Source organism: Podarcis vaucheri, assembly GCF_965113315.1.
Source record: "Podarcis vaucheri genome assembly, chromosome: 7".
NCBI classification, from domain to species: Eukaryota; Metazoa; Chordata; class Lepidosauria; order Squamata; family Lacertidae; genus Podarcis; species Podarcis vaucheri.
Window position 1 is genome coordinate 13,803,478 of NC_138765.1, and position 26,470 is coordinate 13,829,947.

Sequence of the window (26,470 nt, forward strand, 5' to 3'; positions counted from 1 at the left end):
CATTAGCTAAAGTGGTACTTCAGGTTAAGAATGGTTTCAGGTTAAGAATGGACCTCCGGAACGAATTCAATTCGTAACCAGAGGTACCACTGTATATCGAAAGCCTTGCCTTCGCTACTACAGGGTTGGAAATTGCAACCTGCTACAGTTGAAGATGGTTCTGCCAACAAACAGACCAGCCACTGGCGTGAAATCTGCAGAAATGAACTAGAAATTAATCTCCCTGGATCCGAGGCTGGAACTAACCCAGCTGCGCCACTGCTTTCCAAGCCATTTATTTGGTTTTCCGCCTGCTTATTCCCCCTCCCTCCCAACCTTCTGAGATGAGTTGAGAGAGGCAGCCGCTACAAAAAAGGGGAAATACAAAACATGACGTTAAAAGGCCTTTTCACACTCAAGGGGGTGGCTCAGGGGCCATGAGAGATGGCCTGGTTTTTCCATTATATAATCTTATTAAAGCTCCCGGAGCAAGTAATCCCGAGTGGCTTCACCGGACGTGGGTGGAAAGTTAAAGAAGCAAACAGCTTGCCCTCTTGCGGGCTGCGTCCTTTTGAGTTGTTGTGGGAGGGTTGGCGAAGTTCAGTGAAACCTGGCAGGGCTAAGAAGGAGGGCCTTGTGGGTAGGAAGACTTCCAGAAGTCCTGCTCCCATTACGTTCCCAAAGAAAGACACACCTTGGTGACGCAGGTGGGGCACTGCCAGACCTGGGATAGAGGGCAGCTGATCTACAGGAGTTTTGCATTTGGGATGGGGGCAGACGGGTGAAGAAGGCATTTGTGGTTCAGTTCAGGGCTATGAGCAGTGGGGCTGCCAGCAGGGCGAAGAGGATGCCCTCGCCTCTCCTTCCACCCTGGCCCGGCCCTCCGTTGCAGAAGGGGCCCTGGCAGCAGGTCACGTAGCTGACGGGAAGCTTGGGCAGCAGTGTTCCATAGAAGACCGTATCCTGGCAGAGCTGCTGGTTGGCGCAGCCAGCTCGGAGGGTGGCACCGCGGACGTAATCTGCGTTGGAAGAGAGGAGAGGAGGGAAGGGAGTTGCATATCTTCCCAGGACAAGGGATCAGATCATATGAGTAGGGATAGGAGCGTTGGTCAATTTCATTTCTCTCCATTACTCATTTCCCCAATCTTGAATTCAGTTCTTCACATTTCTGCTGCAAACACACACACACACACACACACACATGGAAATTCACCAGCATTTCTCCTAACAAAGACATAATTCCAGGTACTTTTGACTAATGTGACACATTTTTGGCAAGCGATTCCCTACAATCTAATGCATTTTTGTATCCAATGCATTTTATAGCTTCATTTTGATGCACACTCTTCCCTAATATCTGTACTCTTATGAACATTGCTTGATTGGAGAACTGCATTGAAAAATTCAGATAAGTGTGAATTTTGTAGGATTGCTGTGTTTCGGTTTGCGTATTGTTTCAGAAAGTGCGAATTTTATTGATTCGGCTTTAAATGCATCCTGAATCAAATTTCTCATCCATCCTTCGTCTGAATCCTAATCATGCATTCCTTGTGTTTGGGGCAAATCAACTTACTCATAGTTTCCTGTAACCAGAAGCTGGAAGGGCCAGGATGTGACAGGACTGTAAGGAAGGGCCGTACCTCATCTGCTTTGCGTACAGAAGGTCTCAGGTTCAGTCTCTGACATCTTCAGGTAGAGCTGGGAATGTCTCCTGGCTGCCCTATGGGCTCTCCTGGGCTCTGCACTTGCCTGGCATGATTCAGAATGGGCCCTTTTCCCCACTGTGAAAGTCTTTGACTCCCACATCCCCCACTGGATAAGGCTGATTTGTCTCCCCGATTGCTCCTGATGTAGATCTTCACTCACACTTCCTTCCCTGGGCAGGGCGTGGGGGGTACCATTTTGTGGTTTGCTTCAGGTGCCAAAATGTCTTGGGCCGGCCCTGACTGTAGGATCATCAACATCATCATCATCATTTATTATTTATACCCTGCCCATCTGGCTGGGTTTCCCCAGCCGCTCTAGGTGGCTTCCAACAGAATATTAAAAACACAAAAAAATCAAACATTAAAAACTTCCTGATACAGGGCTACCTTCAGATGTCTTCTAAAAGTCAGATAGTTGTTTATTTCCTTGACATCTGATGGGAGGGCATTCCACAGGGCGGGTACCACTACCGAGAAGGCCCTCTACCTGGTTCTCTGTAAGCTCACATCTCGCAGTGAGGGAACTGCCAGAAGGCCCTCGGAGCTGGACCTCAGTGTCCAGGCTGAACGATGGGGGTGGAGACGCTCCTTCACGTATACTGGGCCAAGGCCATTTATTATCATGCTGTGTATTAATTGGTGTGCATGTATGCTTTGTGTTCTTAAACCATTTGGGCTTTCCAGTGCTGCAAGTAAGCCATCTGTAGGCCTTAGGAACAGGAACTGACCTTGGCTAGTACCGTGACTGGTACATGTGAGTTGGACCTAAGAAGGTATTTTAGGATCACAACAAAGAGGAAACCAGCCTGGCCCAATCAACTGGTGAGTGAAGGCACACCTGCTCTGGTGCTTGCTTTCCTTTACCCTCCCCATTCCCTTTTCCTTTTGTATCATGCCTATCAGATTGTGTGCCTCTGGGCAGGGACAGCCCTATCTTTTAGTATAGGTACAACACTTAGAAAATGTTAGGCACTTTAAAATGGTAAGATAATAATCATTACTATCACCTGAGGAGGCACCGCCTATTCAAAAGCCTCCATCCACCTTTTGCCATAAATCTTGCACCATCTCTTACCTATGACATTCATACAATGGTCCATGTTTCCCACGCAGTTCATGAGTTGCAGATTCCCTGCGCTGCATTCATCATTTCCTGTATCTAGGCAGCTGTAACACACCAGCCCGTTGAGTTCCCTCACAGAAAACTCTGAAAGGTAGGAGACAAAAGTCTTTTTCAGTAAGGGCCAAATTAGGTGTGACAATTACCATGTTTTTGTTTGTTTGTTCTGCAAACAGCAGCTGTTAGGAGAGCTGAGCAGCCTCTGGACTGTGGGAATGAGGAGTTTAACTCTTTCTCTTCCAGCCCCAACACAAACCTCATCTCCCCAAAGCTGCTGTTTGCATTTTTTGATGCCAGGATGACATGTGGGACAAAATTTGGAATCAGAAATTCCTGGATTCGATTTCTGACACCGTCATACAGAGACAGTGAGAGTGGAGGAGCTTTGATGTAATGCAGGACTTTAAAAAAGACGGGACAAATTCATGGCTATTATTCAGGGATGACCACATACTATTTCCAGGATCAGAGATGCTGGGGGAAAAGAGAGCGAAAGCTATTGTGCTGGATTCTTGCCTGTGTGCCTACTTGTAGGAGGGTAGTTAACCCACATTTGGGGGAACTGCTTTGCCCCCCCCCTCAGTTTTCTGGCCCTTGTGGAATATAAATGTATTATTATTAAATATAATAATAAATATTGCCCAGTCTTGTTCACATATATTTACTGCCTAATAATGCTGCTTTTTGTGGGTGGGATATTTTTATATGGGGGGGGGGGCATGTGAGCCAAAAGGACTTTAAAAATACATCTATGCAATCCAGAGATATTTTAAAAAACCAGACTTCTGAGTTTTTGCAATTTTCAAATTTTGGTTTTCAAGTCCTCAGTGGGGACAAAATTTTAAGCACAAAGCACCCAAAGTTTTATTTTAATTTTGGCATGCACATTTGAGTCGAAATTGGCTCAGGACTCCTGCTGTTCCAATTTGGGTCATCCCAAGAAACCTGCAACCCAGAGTTACCTGTGAAAGAGCTGTTGTTGCACCTGGAACCTTCACAGACACGAATGGCCACGTAGCTGATTTTGCCTCCTATGCTGTATGCCATGAGTGTTTCCTCCTTGGGGTAATTCCCGCAGCCTTTGATGATCGGCTCCACCAGACCTGTTCCTGTAGAAACAGAGGAGGGTGTCAAAGATCCTTGCCAATGGTTGTTGGGGAATGTATTTGAGCGAAGGGCTGGACTATTCTGTATGCCAAGCACACTACAGAGGAGCTCAATGGCATTCGGGCTGCGTTCGCAGAGAGTAGACAACCACGTAGGACTCCTAGATCTTCTGTTGCAGTGCAATGTGCACTTATGTACAACCAGGCAGGGGATGCCTCCGCCTCTCAATGGCTCTGGCTCCACTTTCCATTGGTCTCCTCTCCCTCTGCTCCTCCAGTTGCAATGGGCATCAGGCACTACCAGCACAGTGCCAGTTCTCACGGGACACTGGAGAGGCCAGGCCATTGCCCCACATGAACTGAGAGTGCTCCCTAGAATCCAACATGTGACCTTTTGCAAGGCACACATGGCTTCTGCCACAAAAACCAGCAGGGGTTCCTCAGCAGATTCACCTCTGTTTTTATCAGGGGTGGCTAATCATTTTTGGGGTCAACGGCTGTGGCCCGCTGCCCCCATGCCAAGGTGGGCAGGGGCAACATACCAAAGTGCAAAGTGAGTGTGGCTTTTCTTTTCTTTTACACTCTGGGGAGTTGGGGAATCTCAAAATCCTTTCGGCATCCCAGAACCTCAGCCTAGGATCTACAGAAGTGATTGGTAAAACACGTACACGCACACAACTTTTAAACTGTTTTTTTAAAGGGCAAATTCTGGGGTCGTCCCCCCCCAAAGCCTTTTGGCATCACAGTGGGAGCAGTTTAGTAATTATTATTATTACTATGGTGGAACCTTGGTTCTCGAATGTAATCCATTCCGGAAGTCCGTTCAACTCCCGAAACGTTTGAAAACCAAGGCACGGCTTCTGATTGGTGCAGGCGCCCTGGAAACAATAGCTGACAGCCGTATCGGACGTTTGACTTCTGAAAAACGTTCGAAAACCGGAACACTTCTTCCGGGTTTTCAGTGTCCGGGAGCTGATTTGTTCGTCAACTAAGCCGTTTGAGAACCAAGGTTCCACTGTATTATTATTTTAAATTGATTTTTTTCCCCAGCAGGGCTTGCGGAGGTACAAAATGCCTTTTGACATCAAAGCGGGGGAACCATAGATGCAGTCATAGCTTTGGGGCAACTGTGCCAGGGGTGGGGTGAGGCCTGAATCTTGAAAGAAGTGACAAATTGGAAGGGCACAAAAACACCTCTCAGATAGATTACCTGGCAGCCACTGGCGAGAAATTTCCACGCAGCGGTTCTCTTTGCCTCTGCACTGGGCTGTGGGAATGCTGGTCCCATTACACTCCTCCAAACTGCCGATGCAACTGTAACACTCCACTCCGTTGCGTTTGGTGCTGTACGTGACTGTGGGAAGGCAAGAAAAAAAAAGGGCTCACCAATTCTGAGGCCCACGAGCACTGCTTGGGGAAGGCTTCAGTAAATAGCACCTCAAAAATCCACATTCTAAGAGGCCCTCTTGGTGGTTCCACCTCCCTCAGGAGCTTGGGTGGCAGCAGTAGTCCAGAAGGTGGTCAAGGAGCCCATGCCAATGTTTAAAGCCCTAAAAACAATGTAGACCCCAAATATCTAAAAGGCCACTTCCTTTTGCACAGACCCTCTTGGTGGTTCCACCTCCCATTTGGGGTGAATGTGACCTGGTAGAGGGCATTCTCTGCAGCAGTCCCTAAGTTGTGGAATTCCCTCACCAGAGAGGTACGTCTGGTACCTTCATTATACATATTTTGGTAATTTGCAGAGGACACACCTGTTTGCATTGGCCTTTGACACTTGACAGATATATATATTTGGGACCCACCCTACTCTTGCGATTGTAATTTCTTTCAAACTGTTTTCAGTGTTGTTGTTTTAAATGGTTGTGACCCATTTGGGGACTCCTGATCAAGGATGGGTAATAAACCAAAATAACAACCATAAATATTGTTCATCACTGTCAAATTGGACATCACTGAAATATTTGACATCACGTACAGAGAGCAGGAGATAGGCCACATTCACACCATAAATTTAAAGCATGATGATACCAGTTTAAGCAGTCAAGGCTTCCCCCACAGAATTCTGGGAGTTGTCGTTTGTTAAGGGAGCTGAGAGTTGTTAGGAGACCCCTATTTCCCTCCCTGAGCTACAGTTCCCAAAGTTCCCTGGGAAGAGGGAATGATGGTAGCTCTGTGAGGGAAACAAGGGTCTCCTCTTGGCACTTTTAAATCACAGCTCCCAGAATTCTTTGGGGGAAGCCATGACAGCGTAGAGCAGTGTCATAGTGCTTTAAATGTATGGTGTGAATGTGGCCATAGTTAGTGGCTCATGAAAGTAAGCAAGTCAGCTCTTTTTCCAGTGTGTCACGCATGTCTCTGGAGAGCATAGAGGCCTGATCATTTCCACTTCAGGGTTGACCATACTCCGGGGACTCTTACCATTGTAGGGGACATCGTTGCAAAGGTCTTCGGAACAGCAGTAGATGCTTCGTGATATGAAGCCCCTGCGAGTGGAGAAGTAGGACTGACAGTACTGGGATGTGGTGCACCCTCTCTTCAGGGTCTCACTTATGGGGCCTAGAGAAGGGAAGGCACAGCAAGATGGTAGCTAAGGCGCATGATGAGGCTTACAAACAGCAAGTAACTCACTGATCACTAGGGAGGGGGGAGTAATTTGCTTCAGTTCATGTTCAAATGTGAGGTTATGAAATCCACACTTTAAAAAAAAAGGAGACGAAACACAGCCATCCTTCAGAATTTGCAGTTATCCGAATTTTGCAATGCAGTTACCTAACGAAACAATACTTATAAAAAGACATATATTAGGTAGGGTTGCCATACATCCATTTTCCTCCAGACACGTCCAGGATTGCAATGGCAAAATTACCATCTGGGGGGAATTTTCAAAAATAGGCAAAATGTCTGGGTTTTTTGAAAACAGAACCAGGAAGTGTTTTTGGGCGATTTCCCCCAAACAACGTTTTGGGCGATTTCCCTCCAAAAACCCTCAACAACTTTTTGTGTCCAGATTTTTGCTTTTTGAAATACAGTTGTACCTTGGCTCCCGAATACCTTGGGAGTCGAATGTTCCGGCTCCTGAACGATTGAAAACCAGAAGTGACTGTTCTCGTCTTCGGATGTTCTTTTGGAAGCCGAATATCTGACGGGGCTTCCACAGCTTCTGATTGACTACAGGAGCTTCCTGCAGGCCAATTAGAAGCTGCGCTTTGGAACTCGAACGTTTTGGAAGTTGGACGGACTTCCAGAATGGATTCTGTTCGACTTCAAGGTACAACTGTATGGCAACCGTATATTAGGGGTAAGTATGCATAGCAGTAAGTCGCAAAACAAGATGTGCCACCCCAGCAGGGAATCCAACAATAGGCGAGGCCAGAGCCAATGGCAGGCAGAGCCAGCTGATTCTGGTTTTGAACCCATCCTCCTCCCCCCTGTTGAGTTCTGCAAAGAGAAAAGTTCCCAAAGGGAGTGAACTAGGCCTCTAGGCTTCTCAGAACTGACCTCTGTTTTCCTGCCCTGTGTTAACCTACAGCAGCGCCTTCTCCTACTTAGTCATATGCTTCCTTTAAACAAACACATAAACCTCTGAAGCAGCAAATTGAATGTTAAATGCCAGGCCAGGAAGCCCTTAAACGGGAGGCTAATGACCCTCCTTGCCTGGAGACAAAGCTAACCAGCCAAGGTCACACATGGATTATTATTTTTTAAGTGATAGAGATCTGAGATAAGGCTATTCCAAATCGGGCCTGCAGAAATTGTGACGCACCGGGCAAAGCACAGCCCAAACTCAGGCTTGACGAACCCGTTCATTAAGGCGAGTGGGGCACCTAGAGGGAATGATGACCAACTTTTCTTGTTGGGACAGCGAAGGGCTACTACCTTTTCAGTGTGTCACTGTGCCTGTGCAAAGGCTGGATTTATTTTGTATATTATTGCATTCATGCCTTCTTCAAAGAGCTCTAGGTGGTCACATGCCTCCTCCCCTTCTCCGCATTATCCTTACAACAGCCCTGTGTGAGGTACTTTAGTTAGGGTGAGAATTGGGGTGACTACTAGCTCAAGGTCACCCAGTGAGCTTCATGGCTGGGTGGGGATTTGCACTGAAAAAGATATACCAAGAACTCTGGCCACAACTTCCAATTAAGGAATAATACCTACTCAAGAGTTGAGATGAAAAACGTGTATATTCTGCTAAGAATCACAGTTGAAGCTAGTAGTAAATTTAAATATAACATGTAAGTACGATGGTTTTAAAGCAATAGTAAGTTTGGATACAATGTTTAAGTACAGAAATAATGTAGTTTCAAATATGCAGTGATATGGTACAAAGGTACATGAAATACCAGTGCACAACAATCAGGATAAAAAATCAGGATAAAGACTAAAGAATAAAGGATCAAATAGGGCCAAAACGGAGTATCCGGAATGTGAATCAGATGTACGACTCAGTAGTGGTGACCAGGACAGGGCCCTGTTTCGGAGTAAACGCCTTCTTCAGCTCGGTTTTTTTTGAGGACTATAAATCTGTTGGAAGTCTGTATCATTTAATTCTTTTATGTTTCCTTTCTCGACATGAGTCTTAGATAATTGAATCCAAGTTTTCTTGCGTTTCTCTGTGTGTTTTTTGGGTTGGGATTTGAACTCAGGTCTCGCAGGTCCCAGTCCCACACTCTGACCACTACATTGCAGGTAGGTGGTGATGCACAACTCTCTGCAAAATTGTTTCTTTTTTAAAGCATCAAATTCTGCAGATCAGTGCCGTCTTAAGCATATGTGGCATTGGGGTGCAAAGTTCTGTCTAGTGCCCCCCTCCAGGTTGCTCAGAGTTGCCAACCTTTTTTTAGGGTGGGCTGGAGAGGCATGCACGGCAGATCTGGCCTGGCCAGCCACCTCAGCAGCAACAGAGGAGCCTGAGGCGGTGGTGGCAGCGACTGAGCGAAGCCGGGCGCGCAGAAGGGTGGAGCCGGCCGGCTGCCTCAGCGCCTTGCTCGCCCGCAGCAGAAGAGCTGCAGTGCTCCAATGGGCTCTGCTCCACTCGGCAATGGCTGTTGGCTCTTCCCAATCCCCGGACTCCAAATCTCGGCCCTGGACTCTCGGCCTGGCACCCCTGAGAGCCCGGCGCCCAGGTGCCCCACACCCCTAGCGCCTATGGGTAAGATGGCCCTGCTGCAGATCAAGGGACATGCGCAGGCCAGGTCAGTTGGCAACCCCTTCCCTGGGCCACATACCATAGGTAGCTCGGTTTTCCTCCATGCAAAGGGTCTCGTTGCTGCCACAGAGTTGCTGCTGGTTCGTGCAATTCTCACGTGTCCCCAGGCACTTGTGGCAAGACAGGCCACGAGCTTCAGGAAGCAAAGCTGAAATGACATTTTGCAAAGGAGTCTTTCCCTATCAGGACATATTTCCCCATCAGAGTGCTTGGATAAGATGTCCCTGTGGAACTGGGCACCCCTTAAATCTGGCAATGGGGAACCTTCCTGGGGCAACATTGGAAGGGACCTCAGGGGCCATCTAGCCTAGCCCCCTGCAAAAGCAGGAATTGCAGCTGAAAAAATCCATGATGGATGGGCACCTAACCTTTGTTGAAAGCCCTTCTTCAGATCAGCTACCAGCCAAGAGGTTGCCTTTCTTTGGGATACTTTGCCTTCCCTTTTAGAAAATCAAAGATGAATATAAAAAACCCACATGCCAGTGGTGGGTGAGGCCAGAGGCAAAAGAGGGTGAAGCAATAAATGTAAAAAAAAAAAAAGCCTTTGTATAGAAGGTGGATTTGCACACACACAAACATACTCCCACCCCGCTCTCTCAAGCCAAGCAAGAAGCGTGATCAGAGTTCAAGGAGAGATTCCAACCAGAAAAAAATATTCAAGGAGGGTGTGAAGCAGGGACAGTGAGGGTGCGGCTGGGGAGGGAGGGAGGTTTGGAGAGTGTTGTGAGGGCCAGACCGAAAGTGCTTCAAGTGCCGCATTTGGGACCCAGGCCTCAGTTCCCCCAGCTCTGCCTTAAATGTACAGGGGCCTTCTCAATGTCTGGACATGCCTACTATACAACATTTTTTTTTTAAAAAAAGGAACAAGGATTTCCTCATCTCTCTGTGTTTTATTGAGGGCAAGGATTAGGCTGTTTTTAAATTAATTTAAAAAAACACATTTGATCAACTTTTAAATTTTTATTTAAAAAGAGCATATGCTCCTCTTCATAGAAGAAGTTTCACAAAGGAGTTTGGAACGATACGCACCAGCAAATAAATCACAACTCAGTTTTAAAGCAAAAAGGGAAGGAAGCACTCCAAACAGCACCAAAATGCTATTAGAACTAGTACCTAGTAGAATGATGGGACCGTAGCAAAAAAACCAAGCAATACCTGTGGAATAGGCACTTTGAGCAACAATAAAAAGCAAGTTGTTCTTTAACAGCATGATCCTAGCTATGTCCACTCAGAATTAAATTGGCTTTGCTGCCTGGCATGCGGGGCTCGTATTACAGCCTAAGGCCCACTGAAAAAGTGTTGATGGACTTTGTGGAAACCAAGAACCCATGTATATTAAATAAGCACCAAGCTGACCAATAAGCCCATTTCAGCCCAGGGCAGTGGAGGAACGGAGGAGGAAGAGTTAATTATCTTTCACTTAAAGTTTTCCCACTGACTTGTGTGGGTAGGTTGGTGTTTCTGAGGTTGTACGGCGATGTGTTCATATGCTGGTCTCTGCAGGGCAGGAGGCAGGCTGAGATTCCTGAGTTGCCTCCCTGAAACCATTCGGCAAGAGAAGCGATTGGAGCAGGTAAAGCCAGGGATCCTGGATTTTAATTCCATGGTGGTACCATCTGAAAGTTTGGTGTGTGTGTGTTTGTGGCGGGGGGGGGGGGTGACTCTGTGGCAAGGCACCTGCAGGGAGTCCTGCAGAGGGTTTCTTTCCACCTGGTCTATTGTTGTGCATTTGTATGTGTTCTGCAACACGTCGTTCATGCAACAATAACAGTTGCGTGAATGGTGGATTTATCCTGGACTGTCTGCACATCATTCTGCTTTAGACGTCGTCCAGTATTATTGCATTATTTCTATCTGGAGGGCTGCTTTTGCGGTGTAGAGCAACAAAAGTGGGATGGAGAAACAAATCAGAGCAATTACTGTACAAACGTACCTTGGAAGCTGAATGGTATCCATTCCGGAAGTCAGTTTGACTTCTGAAAAGTTTGGAAACCAAGGTGCACTTTCTGATTGCTCAGGCACACCGGAAGCAATAGTGGAAGCCACGCCAGACGTTCAGCTTCCAAAACAATGTTCGGAAACTGGAGCCAGAACTTCAGGAGCCAGAACATTCAACTCCCAAGGCATTCGGGAGCCAAGGTACGACTGTATGAAGAGTTTCAGGATAACAGAAGGAAGTTCTGGTACATGTCCTGGTTTGGAAGCCATGCTGTGTGTCTGCCCTGAAAACTCTGAAGGCACAACCTGTATTGAAAACTGCAAGGAAAACTACATTGTCGATACCTTCATGAGCACAAATAATTCTGAATGCACAATGAATAGGATATATGGAATAGGCAGGGGGTGAAAATTCAGAATTTTCACACACCTGTTTTGAATGCTCTATGTCAAAAGAGAGAATGCAAATGAAGATGGGGGTAGTGACCCTTTGCTAATTTTGGCACCCCTTGGCAAGTGCCTGACCTTACCAAGCTCCGGAGCTGGCCTTATTCCCCACCTGCTTTTGAGGGAAAGAACTGTGGGTCAGAACCAATTTGGGTCCCCTTTCCACCTGGAGGAAAGGAGCAGTAGAATCGAATGCTGCGAACAGGGTCAATGACGGGTGTTGCTAAAAGCCAGGAATACACATTACTTTTTCCAGCTCGGAAAGGGACCTGTAGATGATAATTAGAAGATGAGCCTGTGGCTGGTCGGATTCCAGTACACGATTTGGGAGAGGAACCGTGTGGTTAAAATTGGAGGGATGGGAGCCACGGGTTGCCGTATTTCTATTTGACAATTAGGCGAGGGAGTAAGTAAGGCGCTGATACAAATAAGGCCCCTTACTAAGGGTGGAACCATTAATACTGGAATGGAAGAGGGAATTTTGTGGGGGACAGCTTTTCTCCATTCTGTGGCACTGTGAGAGGACAAGCTAATCCCCACCAAAATTCCGTCTTCAGTGCAATTGTTTTAGGTGCAGGGGCCCTCGTCCCTGTTGCTCTCAAGCTGCACATGTGCCATACTTTTAAAGCATACCTGCCCCAAAGAATCCTGGAAACTGTAGTTTGTTAAGGGTGCCGAGAAGAGGTAAGCTACAGTTCCCAGGATTCTTGGAAGGGGGGAGGAGAGAATGCTTTAAGTCCGTGGTGTGTCCGAAGCCTCGGTTACTCTACCTGAGGGAGCCGGGAGTCAGAACAACTGCCTTCTCTCTTGGGTGTAAGGGGAAGAAAGGTTATTCGCAGCAGCGGGGAGTTCCCCTGGTGGCAACCCACCTGTGGCCAACAAGGCAATCGGGATGGTGAGCTCTATGGCCGCCTTCATTGTCTTCCCCCCCTTTTTAATCACTTCTCCGGTCTGTCCTGTTCTCCGGCTTGGCGAGGTGAACACTCCCAGCTCTCTGTCCTGATTGCCTCTGGTTGGGAAAGGCAGCTTGGTCCCAAAACCTGCTCGGCAGGGGAGAGGACAGGGTGATGCAACCCATCCATTCATCAACAAGATGCTGCCCTGGGAACCTTGGCCAGTTCCCTCTGGACCAGATGAAATCAGCACTCTCGGGGATGGGACAGAATGGACGAGCCAAAGTGCGAAAAGGGGGAAGAGCAGATCTCAAGATGGGCTGCAGGGCTCCTAGGGAAGTGGTTCGGAAGAGAGGGAAAGGTGGAAGGTGCAGCCAGACCTCAGTGTTAGAGCATCTGCTTGGCATGGAGAAAGTCCCAGGTTTGATCCCCACCTGCCATCTCCAGGGAACACCTGAAATCCTGGAGAGATGTTGAAAGCAGTGGAGGCTGGTCTACAGTGTCCCCTTAGCCAGCCCCACATCTGCCTACATATCTACTTACAACCTGGCCAGAAGATGGCCCTGGCTGTCAGTTGCCTCCTCCTCCTCTCCTCCTTCTTTAGTCTCCTTGTTGCCCTCGTAGGACTCAGCAGGGAGAAGGATGGCTCCAGAACTGGAGCCTGCCATTGGCTCTGGCTACCCTTACTGTTTGAGCTCCCAATGGGCAACAGCCAACACTGGTTGCCACTCAGTGTAAACAGTGTAGACCAGGGTTTCCGAAACTTGGGTCTCCAGCTGTTTCTGGACTACAACTCCCATCATCCCTGACTACTGGTCCTGCTAGCTAGGGATGATGGGAGTTGTAGTCCAAAAACAGCTGGAGACCCAAGTTTCGGAAACCCTGGAATGCTGAACTAGATGGTCCAATAGCTAAAAGTATTCTGACTTTCCAGGTTGGCGGCAGTGCAAGGGGCTCCTAAGGCCAGTGTTTTAAAAAAGAAGGCTGGAATCATAGTTTGTGAGCATAGGAAATCTGTAGCCATTGCATAATGCAATGCACTCCAGTTGCAGAATGATTTGTTTCCCCGTCACACAGTTGCAGAATTTTGGCTTCCCGGTGGCATGGATTGCAGTAGCAAATAACAACAACATAGCTCTTGGAAAACACCAGGCAGGTGGGTACAGCAATAGCAGCAAGCAGACTGAGTGGAAAATTTTGGTCACCAAAGGTTAGGGAGTGCAGCCTCAGTGTGGGAGCTTGCTGTTTTCCAACTGAAGCTTGTTAAAATTTATGAGGCATAACTTCAGAAATATACTGTGAAACACCTAAGGTAATGTCTCGCTTCATCACCCACATGGCTTCCTCATAAATGGAGTGTTTTTCACCCCCTGGATGGCATTACCCAATTTTGCTCAGGCTTCCAGGGAGGTGTGTTGTGTCAGGAGGCATTTCTTTTTTAAAAATAAATTGCTACAAACAGTTAGATTTGCTTTAATAGTTAATAACATACAGTCCAGTGGCCCATCTAGTCTAGCATCCTGTTCCCACAGTGGCTAACCTATGGGCTTGTGAGCTCACAAGCAGGACTAGAATGCAACGACACTTCCCCTCCTAGTGAATCCCAGCAACTTTTATTCAGGGGCATATTTTCATTTTCCATTGTTGTTGTGTGCTAGCCTTAATAAACAGCCTCTTGTTCTGGGTCGACAGAGTGAGTAACCTTGCCATATCTATCTATATAATGAATTGTAAGGATGCCGTCACGCTGAGGACTGCATAGTTGCCGACTGGTGAATGAAGCAAGGACAGGTAGCAGCCCCTAGTATTAAATAAGAACTTAACAGGGAACTCTCCTTCCTTGGAAGAATTTAAGCAGAAATTGGATATCCATCTGTTGGGAGTTCAGGGGTGGGGAAACCTTTTCAACCTGGGGTCAGCCCTGGAGGTCTGGGAACCCTATGTTGTATCTTTGATGTGAGAATAGGGTGTTACAAACATGCTTCTGTTTTTGTTTTGTGAAATGTCGGAGGTCATGCGCTTGTGTGTACAGCAGTATTTCTTAAATGGGAGGCTGACCAACCCCAGAGGTGGAGCATGAGAGACCTTCATGGAAGGTCAGGTGTGAATAATTTTCAGTTGGACCGTCAGTGGCTGGGCAGCCGCAGTTTTCCTTGCCTGGGCAGCTAGCTTGGGGGTGTGCTGGCCTTCTTGGCTTGGGAGCAGAAGGAGAAGGGCAAAAAAGCTTTCTTTGTTGCAGCCTCCAGTGCGGTCTGGCAGCATTTCCATTTGCCCCCAGACTCCAGTACTACAGATCTGATACTTTGATCCCAGTGAAAACCCATTCCAGAGCACTCTTTGGAGGACAGCAGTGGGAAGGGGGTCCCCAGAAGCCTCAGTGCACTGTGGTTCTCTGAACCCACTTTTTGACTTTTCCTCTATGGTTGGGTACCCAGAAATTAGACTGTGTTCAGAAGGGGCCAGCAAGTCAGGAGAACCGAAATCCTGAAGAGCAGCAGTGCATTGCATGGAAAGTTAATGGGCTCAGTGTGCCCCTTATGTTTCTGCCATATCTTGTCAGGGAGATTCACAACTGTAAGTTTTTCTTACGCTTTCATTCATGTACGTTTTACCTAATTCCATTCAGGTTTGCATTAATTCCTTTTTTTATTTCACCCCATTTTTCTTTAACATTTTCATTTGAAATATCTTTGTTTAAAAGGGACATGCTACGATCAGCCAGGGAACATTAGCACTTTAAGCTCCTTTACATCGCAGCCTGTTTGGGTCTGAGTTGACTTCTATCGATGTCACCTTCGTGTTACTTTTGCACTGTCAAAATCTTTTGCCCTGATGACTACATATACAGACGAATGAATCTAAATCTTACGTTTCTGTTGATTTTCCAGGGGATGAAAGGAGGCTGCTTGGGGAATATCTCTGGAGTCTGAAGTCCACAGAAATAACCCTTTCTGTTTGCTATGCAGTTAAAAAACCCCCAAAGGTTGTGTTAAGCTGGAATCTCCAAACAAGCCTCCTGTTTGTACTCTGGAAATCAAATGGTGGTGAATTTCCCAAGAGAAACATACTGTATCTTGCACCTTGTCTTCTGCCAAACCCAGCCTCTTTGGCTTTTGGAGAGTGGGTTGCAGGAGTTCCCAGACACCTCCAGCTGGCTTGAGGTTACAGGACGCATCTTCCGGTTAAACCTAGGCAGACGCGGCTGTTGCAAACACACTTTTCACTGGAAAGGGAAAACAGCCACTTGCCTAACCCACGAAGGCGATGGGAGAACGGGAGATGTTCCGGCACAGGAGCCAGGCTGTGCTGGCGATAGTTACGGTCTTCTTCTCCATGTTGGCTGCAGGTAAGATCTATTCATTAAGTTGCTTAATGGTGGATTTTTGTTGTGGAATAAGGCAGAGCAAAGCAAGGCTTGAGGGGGAAAAAGGCTTCTATTCTTTTCCTCCCCCCTCTCCCACAGAATATTTCTTGCAGGAACACAGAAAGAGTTTTTATACTGAGTCAGACAAATGGTCCATCTATCTCAGGATTGCCTACACTGACTAACACCAAAGGCTCTCCAAGGTTTCTGGCAGAGGGACATTCCTAGCCCTACCTGGAGAAGCCAAATAATTGAAACCAGGATATTCTGCCTCCACAGCAGATCCTCTTTGGATGATCTGCCAGGCAACCCAACCTGCCCAGGACCAGTGCAAGCAATGAAAAATAATGCCATTGCCATTGTCTCCCTCCTGCATCTTGTACGGGGGTGGAGGAAGGTTGTGTGGGGATTTTGATCTCCTCCACTCCGTTCTATAGGTGAACGGATGGAAGGAAAAACCTGTGCACCACCAGGCAGTACCTTTGTTTTACTATTTTCGGTGTTTGCTAAAAACATTTTTGTTCCGGCAAGTCTATCCAGGCATACAGAAGTTGATGTGTGTTTTAAGCTCTTTTAAAGCTCAACTGTTGATTTGAATTACATTTTGAATTTTCCAAACACCTCTTTTTTTAACTTTAATTGATAATTTTAATGTGTGTTTCATTATTTGCAAACCGCGTAAAGGTTCTGCTTACAATCAAAAGGTATATAAATGTTGTAAAAATGAACAAACAGATGACTTGCGCTCGCTGTGGTATCACGGTGGGTATATGCAATTCCACGCTCATTACTATTGGCTCCTGCAAAAGTTTCGCGGCGAGGCAATTAGTAAGGGGGAGTCAGAGCCAATGGCCGGCAAAGCCAATCAATTTTAGTTTTGGCCCCACCCTCCTTCCTGCCAAATTCTACCTAAGTTAGTCATGCCCATTAATTTCAATGAGTTTACTCTGGGCTGACCCACAATTCCTCTTGTTCTGCAGCTTTCCCTCGAGGGGAACCGCTCTTTAGTGCATAATCGAAGCAAATGTCAATGGATTTTCTCCAGACTGACATTTGCTCCAATTTAGCACTAGAGAGCGGGTTTTCCCTGGGAAAGGAGTGGGGCAAGGGGAAAACTGCTTAGACTCGTGCTTTCCAGGCATGGGACAAGTGTGGATAAGCCCTCTGAGTTGAACAAGCATTGGACACAACCCCCATAGGCCACTCCTACAATGTAAATTCAAAATAAAATAAAAACAACAGTAAACCATAAAATAAAGTTTTAAAATACAAAAAAAAAAAAAAGATTTATTGCAGAACATAACAGGATCATTATTTCAATAAACATTAGTAGGACGCCCCTTGGTTAATTTGGGTAGAAGTAATAAAAAATGAGGAAAGAGTGTGAGGAAGTCTAACAAAGTTCTGATTTCTTCCCTATCATGGCTACTTTTAATGCTTTTTTATATTAAAAAATGTCAAATGTAACCCCCCCCCCCATATCGTTTTTGTTAGCCCTAAGTACAAGCTTAGTCTGCCTGCGGAGTCATCCAGCGCTGAACACTGTTAAAACACTGGAATATAGAAAAGCAATTATAAATCTACAAGCAGTTTGAAAGCAACCAGCAACTGCTTCTCCCTCCCCAGAGAGGAAATAACATGGAAGTCTTGGGGTCACATCCTGTGTGCTGCCTTAGCAGTGGCAGAAACCCACCTTTCCTACCATCAGTGTTCATGGTTTTTGGCTAATCTATTGTTTTCACCCTTTCAGCCAACAGCCTGCGGTGCTATCAGTGCGTGGGGATGTTCCATGAATGCGTACAGTCCGAGCAGCTCTGTACGCCCAGAGATCGCTCCTGCTTCTCATCCACCATCAAGCTCTTCTGTAAGAGAACAAAAAAGCACGGGTCTCCTCCCAGACCTAGAGTTCTCAGAGTCCTCTGTGAAGAGGGATTGACTGTTAAACCACTCTGGGAATTGTAGTTCTAGGAGGGGAACCAATGGTCTTCCTAACAGCTCTTAGCACCCTTGACAAACTACAGTTCCCAGAATTCCTTGGGGGAGGACTGCTTAAGTGGTATAATAGTGCTTAAACTGTATAGTGCAAATGTGACCTACAGGCCCCATCATGCCTGGCCATTGGCCATGGTGTCTGGGACTGATGGGAGTTGGAGTCCAGGAAGTTATGGAGGGACACAGGTTCTCCATCTCTGGTGAAGAAGTTAGGTTGCCCCTGAGGGGGTTTGGCCCCCTTAAAACAAATACTGAGGGGGCCAAGGTGCCTTTGGCTCCCTAGAGTTGGCACACCTGGTGTGAAACATTCTGGTAGAACAAACGAAAGAAGCAACTCTGCCCCAGACCGCTTTACTGATCATCTGCCTCCCAACTGTCTTTCAGATACAAACAACTACACTGGAGTTTTTATGCTGCCAGGTGAGTCACACTGTTTGCTTTCTTGCTTGTTTACTTAATGAAACACACCGAGGCTTAAACCTGAGTGTTGCTCTTTCCTCCCAGGATGTTTACACAACTGTTTAAAGTGGTATCATAGTGCTTCAAATGTTATTGTGCGGATGGGATACTTAAGTAAACATCCTGACATGGTGAGGAGCAGATGCTTCAAGAACTTTCAGGCTATGGTGCCTTATTTCCTCCAGGGCTAATGGCTCTAAATGCACTGATCTGGCTGTTTCTCTCTGTATTTCCAATTCCATGCATTTTATGTCCCCAGACCTGGAAATAGCCGAATACGTCATGAAAGGCTGCTCTGGGGAGGGCGTGTCCAACCGCACAGCCAATGTGTACTCTGAAGATGACCGAGAGGTGCACAATACTTACTACTGTGACTCAGACCTCTGCAACATCCGTTTCACAGGCGGTGAGTGGGGAGAAGCAAAACCCTTTGGGGAGTTTTCTTGTGGGGGATAGCAGGTCCCGAACTCAGGACCGCAATACCTGGAGGACTGCCTCTCCCCATATAAACCAACCCAGACTCTGTGCTCATCACTTGAGGCCCTTCTTCATGTGCCTCCTCCATGTGAGGTCAAATATTGAGTCACAACATCTGGGGTCGTAACCTGAAACATCTGGAGGTGTAGCCCCAAACATCTGGAGTCGAAACAACTCACATCCTCCTCAATGAGATCCACTGTTGTTATTGACCTGTAGACTGATGCAGTAGTGCTTGGATCTGAGAAAGTGAGGACAATTAAATAATCGAGAGGAGGAGAATTTGTTTAAAGTTTTCTGTTTTCACTTATAAGTGCTAGGAGCCAGAATATCATGCAGAAAAAGACCCAAAGCATCAGCTTGTTGTTGTTGTTTAGTCGTTTAGTCGTGTCCGACTCTTCGTGACCCCATGGACCAGAGCACGCCAGGCACTTCTGTCCTCCACTGCCTCCCGCAGTTTGATCAAACTCATGCTAGTGGCTTCAAGAACACCATCCAACCATCTCATTCTCTGTCGTCCCCTTCTCCTTGTGCCCTCCATCTTTCCCAACATCAGGGTCTTTTCCAGGGAGTCCTCTCTTCTCATGAGGTGGCCAAAGTATTGGAGCCTCAGCTTCACGATCTGTCCTTCCAGTGAGCACTCAGGGCTGATTTCCTTCAGTATGGAGAGGTTTGATCTTCTTGCAGTCCATGGGACTCTCAAGAGTCTCCTCCAGCACCATAATTCAAAAGCATCAATTCTTCGGCGATCAGCCTTCTTTATGGTCCAGCTCTCACTTCCATACATCACTACTGGGAAAACCATGGCTTTTACTATACGGACCTTTGTTGGCAAGGTGATGTCTCTGCTTTTTAAGATGTTGTCTAGGCTTGCCATCGCCTTTCTCCCAAGGAGCAGGCGTCTTTTAATTTCGTGACTGCTGTCACCATCTGCACTGATCATGGAGCCCAAGAAAGTAAAATCTCTCACTGCCTCCATTTCTTCCCCATCTATTTGCCAGGAGGTGATGGGCCCAGTGGCCATGATCTTCGTTTTTTTGATGTTGAGCTTCAGACCATATTTTGCGCTCTCCTCTTTCACCCTCATTAAAAGGTTCTTTAATTCCTCTTCACTTTCTGCCATCAAGGTTGTGTCATCTGCATATCTGAGGTTGTTGATATTTCTTCCGGCAATCTTAATTCCGGCTTGGGATTCATCCAGCCCAGCCTTTCGCATGATGAATTCTGCATATAAGTTAAATAAGCAGGGAGACAGTATACAGCCTTGCCGTACTCCTTTCCCAATTTGGAACCAATCAGTTGTTCCATATCCAGTTCTAACTGTAGCTTCTTGTCCCACATAGAGATTTCGCAGGAGACAGATGAGGTGATCAGGCACTCCCATTTCTTTAAGAACTTGCCATAGTTTGCTGTGGTCAACACAGTCAAAGGCTTTTGCATAGTCAATGAAGCAGAAGTAGATGTCTTTCTGGAACTCTCTAGCTTTCTCCATAATCCAGCGCATGTTTGCAAAGCATCAGCTTAGAGGTGATGAAATCATGGCTGTTGAAGGGAAATGATTTTTTTTTTTAAAAAAGAGATGACATACCAGCAAAACTGGGGCCCAGGGATGAGTAGGGCACAGATTTGAGTTTTATCTAGCTACAAATTTCATCCCTGATGTACAGAGTTAATTGGCTACTGTTGGGTTACTCACAGTGGTTTCTTGAGAGAGAAACCCTACTAGGACTGGAACATGATTTATTTCTCAAGTGAGTTTCATTTGTATGATGTGCAACAACTTGTTTCTTGTGCCCTCGCTAAAAAATACTTACATTAAAAGCAGTCAGCTGTTTAGGGACATTTTTAATGTTTGATGTTTTATCGTGTTTTTAATATTCTGTTGTGAGCTGCCCAGAGTGGCTGGGGAAACCCAGTCAGATGGGCGGGGTATAACTAATAAATTTATGATGATGATGCTTTCATTTTGATCGGGTGTTTTACTTAAAGATATTGAAAACTGAGTTGCATTGTATGTTGGTATCTGACCTGGGATTACAAATACAATGCAATGCAATGCAATGCAATACAAAACAATACAAATCACACAGTAAACTGTCGCCCTCCTCTGCCTTTTCAGTTCCGGCCAGTTCTCCCCAGGTGCCCAATGGCATGGAGTGTTACAGCTGCTTCGATCGAGGCACTGGAGAGTGTGCTCCAGGGAATGCCACCCGGATCAAGTGTTTGGGGGACATGAACCAGTGCATGGATTTTACTGGTAAACTGGGGCCTCCTTTGGAATACGTATATCGGAGGCTATTGAAAGGACAGAGTGTGAATGGGAGGCTGTTGGGGGGGCGGGGAATAAAAAAGGTATGTGAACGTAGTTTGGGAAGAAGGAAGCCCTGCTTACAATACATATTGAAAGTGCACCAAGTTGGTCATATCCTGCTTACTCCCTGCACCTTGTAGATCTTTGCACAATCCAAGGCGCTCTGTTGGCAGAAGTGTGCCCCCCCCCGCTATATAGTAAACATGTGTGTATGTTTGTGTGTGCAGACTTTCAAAGTTTTGATATAGTGTTAAGGAATTAACCCCCCCCTCCTCCAAAAGGATGTTGCATTTGCTGGGAAGGAATTTATTAGTAATAGTGCTAGACCAACGGGGGTTAAGGGATGCTCTTTGAGGACGTGGGGAGAATTTGTCATAGCGTGAGAGGATCATGAATACAGTCATACCTCGGGTTACAGATGCTCCAGGTTGTGTTTTTTTGGGTTACGGACGTGCAAAAACCCGGAAGTACCGGAACGGGTTACTTCTGGGTTTTGGTGGTCACGCATGTGCAGAAGTGCCGAATCGCAACCCGTGCGTGTGCAGACACGGCACTGTGAGTTGCGAACGCTGCGGGTTGCGAACTTGCCTCCCACATGGATCACGTTCACGACACAAGCATCCTCTGTATGCAAAACAGGAGTCCCACAACCTTTTGGTACCTGGTGATGTACCTGGTGACATTTGTAACTTTGAGGAACTGTTGTGTACACCACAAAATACACATCCTGCAGAAGCAAAATGGGCGACACACAAGAGCAGTGGACTGAGGAGGAAGCAGCAGTGCCTAATGATAGAGGGATGGAAGAATGAGTGGTCCAGAGGAAGACGGGGAAGAGGCAAAGGCTGGAGGGAGGAGGGGAAGTGAGAACTGGGGGAGATGATGGGCACAAAAGGAAGAAACAAACCACACACAGTGGCCAGGAGAGCCTTTGTCAGCCTGGTGTCCTCCTGAATTTTTTTGGACTATAACTCCCAGCAGGCTGGGGCTCGGGAGCTGTATGTAGTCCAAAGCATTTGGAGGTCACTTGGTTGGAGAAGGCAGGCCAAGAGCCTAAAGGAAGGTTGAAATTTGTACATTGGCTTGTAGCAGGCAGGTAATGAAGCCATAGCCAGTTCTGAGACCCCCTGTTCTAAGATGTTTGCAGGCTGCAATGTGCTATCCTTATAAATGAATGTTGCTTCCCAGTGACCGATGGTGCCTGGAAAATGACCTACCGGACGTGCGGCCTTGAGACACTGTGCCGCCGCCAGTACGTACTCCCGGAGCTCTCGGGAAGGCTGGACATCAGCTGTTGTTCCACCCCACTGTGTAATGATGGCCGGCCGGGACAGAAGAGCATCTGCAGCCACTTTTCAGAGCAAGGTAACATTTGCTGGATATATTGCAGATATTAACAGTGTGCAGCTTGAAGCAACTGGATACATAAAAACCAACCCCTTTTGAACATGAAGCATTGTCCAGACCCATTAGATATTAATCAAACCTTTCCTTGCAGAACTTTCTTTTAAACAGAACAGAAACACCAAATGATACATCCAAACAGTTCCATAAGGCGTATGTCTGTCCAAGGCGTAGGCTCAGCACCTTCCAAAATATGACTAATTTCAACAGACCTAAAAGCAGAGGTCTGTCTCTCCCCGCAGCCTGCAGTTTGCTGGAGGCTGCTTACCTGGAAAGCTTCATTTGCACCCTTACTCTTGCAGAGTCTGAGAGCAAAATACTTCAGCCACCACCCTTCCAAGATGGCGAATTTGCAATTCAACACCTCTAGTGTGATCTTAGGTTAAACACTCACATGTTAGCTAGCAGAAAACAACAGTGGTTAATAATCCACTCATCAAGGCAGCAGAGAGCCCTTTTTGCTCTTAATTTAGCTCAGCATACTTCAATGGAATCTTCTACATAAACTTTTTCACCAATACACACAGCCATTCCCATTTCAGTGTGAATTAAATCAATTATACTTAACAGGATAGTGACAGCAAACTGGCACAGTGAGGTATGGGCTAGAACAGGAGGTTTGCCCTTTGCATCCATGCAGACTGGCCCTGCTGTCCTGAAATTGGCTTCTAGGATGGACTGGTGGTGGTGCTCAGCCCTAGGTTTGGAGGGGTGGTCCTCAGGCACAGAGGACCCATAACGTGGAAGGAACTTAAGGACACAGGAAGCTCTAGGTATTGTTGGACTCCTACCAACCCCCACCAGCGTGGGATGATGGGAATTATAGTCCAACAACATCTGAATGGTCAATGAATTCCCCTGCTAAGTCAAAGCCCAGTTTCCTCTTTGTTTCCCAGGAGTCAAACGGAAGCCTGAAAATGGCCTGGAATGCGCCAGCTGCTGTGACTCAGGACAAGGCGAATGTGCTGCAGGGAACTGGACTCATGTCAAGTGTGTCGGGGACCAGAACATGTGTGTGAATGTCACAGGTGAGCTTTGTGTGTGTGTAGGTACTAGGAAGCGGGTGGAATTGAGGTGATGCCATTAGAGACTTTATGCGTTTCAGGTTACAGACTCCACTAACCCAGAAATAGTACCTCGGGTTAAGAACTTTGCTTCAGGATGAGAACAGAAATCGTGCTCCGGCGGTGCGGCGGCAGCAGCAGGAGGCCCCGTTAGCTAAAGTGGTGCTTCAGGTTAAGAACAGTTTCAGGTTAAGAACGGACTTCCAGAACAAATTAAGTACTTAACCCAAGGTACCACTGTAATAATAATCTGGGATGCACTGCAACAATCAGTGCAGGTTTCCTTTATGAGATTTTTATTAAAGTTTTTCATAATACAATAAAATAGCAGCTACAAATAATACAGTTGCAGTTATTATTATTATTACTACTACTACTACTACTGCTGCTATTACATGATTTTCTCCCCTACTTGTAAGCATTGATCTGCCAGTCCCTCCTGTGCCTCTATACTGGACGTCTCACCTGTGTTTGTTTCTAGAGGAAGGCCAGACGTTGCTGCGTGGCTGCAGCTTGGAGAAGCTTTGCTGGGAGAAGCCACAGCTACTGGGCCTGAGCCGGAATGCCTCCATCCGATGCTGCTCTGGCTCCCTCTGCAACCGCAGCACGAAGCTGACCTCTGGGGCTATGCTGCTGCACTTGCTGCTGCCCGCTCTCCTGATGATGATGATGCGGCTGCTCTGACGGACACCTAAGGATGCGTGGACTACACCGGAAGGGCCAGGAGAAGGGCAAAAAGCACTTGACCAGCACTGCATGCGCAGTTGCATTCTTGCAGCCAATGCAGCATATTTGTCACCTGCAACGTTGCTCTGGTCTGCCGTGCATTGCGGGTGCCTGCGCATTGCAGTATCTGGTCCAAGAATGTGGCAGTGTTGCATGCAAGACTGGATTCCACGGCACCCTCTGTGACTTCTGCTTCCTACTTCCCAGACTGGAGCTTTCAGGGAAGGGTCAGTTTCCTTGTGAGGGAAGAGAGATCTGTTTACAAACGATGCCAGGATGGCGGCAATAGGCTGGCAGAGACACCCAGACTCGTAGTACCAGTCCTGAAATAATGTCGGTCTTCCCCAAAGCGACCACACACCCTCGCAACTGCTTCTCGTCTGCCAACCTCAGAAGCCCTGGCTTCCTTCTCTCTCGCTGCCCTGATTGAAACTAGAGGACTGTTTTCGTCATTCCAGGTGTGGTGGCAGGACACAAACAACAGCGACTTGGCATGGCTACTGTCCATGGAAGACCTTTAAGCAGTCACCGCCATCTCTCGCCTGCTGCACCAAAGCCTAAGAAGAGTGGAGTGGTTATTGAGCACCTATCCTGATTTGCTTGCACAAAGCTTAATGCAGAAGTTAGACTATGGGTGTCATACACTCTGGGGATCTGTGTGCCTGAGCACTCACAAAATTCCCCATGAAGGGGCTGGGCACCCACAAATTTCTGTGCCAGGGCCATGCACGCTGCATGGCACCCGCTGCCCCAGGTATCCACAGTCACGGGGCCAAGTTGGCACTCCTGATGAGCGTGTTCACATTAGTGTCTTAGAGTGTGGTGAAATTGTCCCCCGCAGTGTACTCAGCTGTTCCCTCCTGCCAGGCATTGTTCACATCAGCATAGCTTCATTAATGTCAGAATCGTTTCTGCTTCTGTACACACCCGGGGATATTGACAGGGCAAAGTTTGTCTTTACACTATGCAAAGGTGGTTCCACTTTGGCTAGAGATGAATAAGGACCAGCTTAAGGACTCCAGTCGGCGTGAAGCTCATTTGAGAAGTAACACACCACACAGTAGTGTTTTATTACAAAGTACAGGGTATGTATTTTGGACAAGGGAGTGTGAAATCCATTAAAAACACAGCCCTGGAAATGCAGCAAGTGCACACTAAACTGGGGCGTCTTCATTGAACATTTGTTCTGATTTGCTCATGGGGAGGTTAGACAACAAACAGCAATCTATCCTGATTTGCTTGGCTATGTGCCTTCTTATTTATCTTTTCCTCATCTCACGCTTGAAGTTTGCTTTTCCCATCATATTCCTAACCACAGAAAGTGTTTTCATTTTTAATTGGATCTCGCTGCCTGAGGTGTTTTAATACTCGCACAAACCTAAATGTCCTGTCTGGAATGCCTCCCACAAAATACCGACAGTCTGGAGGCGACCTTGCACCACCAAGCAGCATGCTTTTGCAGCCTCCTACGCATGACTGTTGTTGTGGATGTTATTTCACTCACTGCTTCGGGGTTGCGGGCATTGTTCCATGCCACTGCTGCTGCAATATTTCACCTGTGCAGCAGGATTCCATTGCACACCTGAGAGCACCAGCAGGGACTGATCGAGTTGCAGTGGAGGCTGCCCATAGCAGCAGCAGTGAAGAGGTATTGGGATTAATAATAGGGGATTAAAAGGGAAAACCCTCCACCTGGGTACTAGACTTCAATTTTGGGCAAACCGGGCTGGTGAAGCCTTTTGGCTCCAAAGCGTTGAATCTGATGGCTTCACAGTTTCACTTCAAACTGTTGTAAGCCAAAAATAGCATATCTCCTGAATTTATGCCAATAAAACTCGGAAACGTGAGGAGTTAGGAGTCCAACGTTGTTTATTGCAAACCAATAGGTTACAGTCGGATCGTTCCGCAAAACTGCAACCCCGCCCGGTGGCCCAGGCAGTGGTATTTATAAAATTTCAAACAAAGCATTTCAATTTCCACCAATCATATACATCATTACCTCATTTAATGTTTAATACACATGCGCAATAAGCACTGGCAATTTCTGCTGATTAAGTTCTGATTCCCACTGTGTTCTGTTACATGGTGTTAGTGTGCATGTTGGGAACTTGTGTTACGTGTAGCCATTTGCACCATGTAGCAACTTATGTTCTAGCTTTGAGCTGTATCTTTGTGATTCACATATTAGCTGTATTTCTGCCCCAATGGGACGGCAACTTGCAAAACCACCAATTTAATAAGGTAACAGGCTACCATAACTTCTCTAATAGAAGTA

The 26,470-nt window shown here is 46.9% G+C and overlaps 2 protein-coding genes across 7 annotated transcripts in view; one reads left to right on the plus strand and one right to left on the minus strand.

Annotated features, from left to right (window-relative positions):
• Positions 1-25,373, plus strand: part of LOC309537734 (urokinase plasminogen activator surface receptor-like) — a 29,652-nt gene extending 4,279 nt beyond the window's left edge. For 3 of the 6 annotated variants that reach the window (XM_082232718.1, XM_082232716.1, XM_082232713.1), the window contains exons 2-9: positions 15,287-15,744; positions 17,513-17,626; positions 18,139-18,174; positions 18,473-18,619; positions 20,810-20,947; positions 22,190-22,366; positions 23,302-23,433; positions 23,951-25,373. In XM_082232718.1, coding sequence (XP_082088844.1) covers positions 15,663-15,744; positions 17,513-17,626; positions 18,139-18,174; positions 18,473-18,619; positions 20,810-20,947; positions 22,190-22,366; positions 23,302-23,433; positions 23,951-24,153 — 1,029 coding nt within the window. In that variant the 5' untranslated portion in view covers positions 15,287-15,662 and the 3' untranslated portion in view covers positions 24,154-25,373. Of the gene's footprint in view, positions 1-2,784; positions 2,900-10,574; positions 10,694-13,533; positions 13,555-15,286; positions 15,745-17,512; positions 17,627-18,138; positions 18,175-18,472; positions 18,620-20,809; positions 20,948-22,189; positions 22,367-23,301; positions 23,434-23,950 lie in introns of those variants that run through there. The other 3 variants (XM_082232715.1, XM_082232714.1, XM_082232717.1) reach the window with 3 other exon arrangements.
• Positions 715-13,518, minus strand: LOC309537730 (urokinase plasminogen activator surface receptor-like). Its single transcript, XM_082232705.1, has 7 exons — positions 12,375-13,518; positions 9,140-9,268; positions 6,333-6,470; positions 5,122-5,265; positions 3,768-3,914; positions 2,761-2,892; positions 715-998 (listed from the first exon to the last, which is right to left on the minus strand). The coding sequence occupies exons 1-7, from the start codon at positions 12,589-12,591 to the stop codon at positions 781-783; spliced, it is 1,125 nt and encodes a 374-aa protein (XP_082088831.1). The 5' UTR covers positions 12,592-13,518; the 3' UTR covers positions 715-780.
• Positions 25,374-26,470: the final 1,097 nt, after the last annotated feature.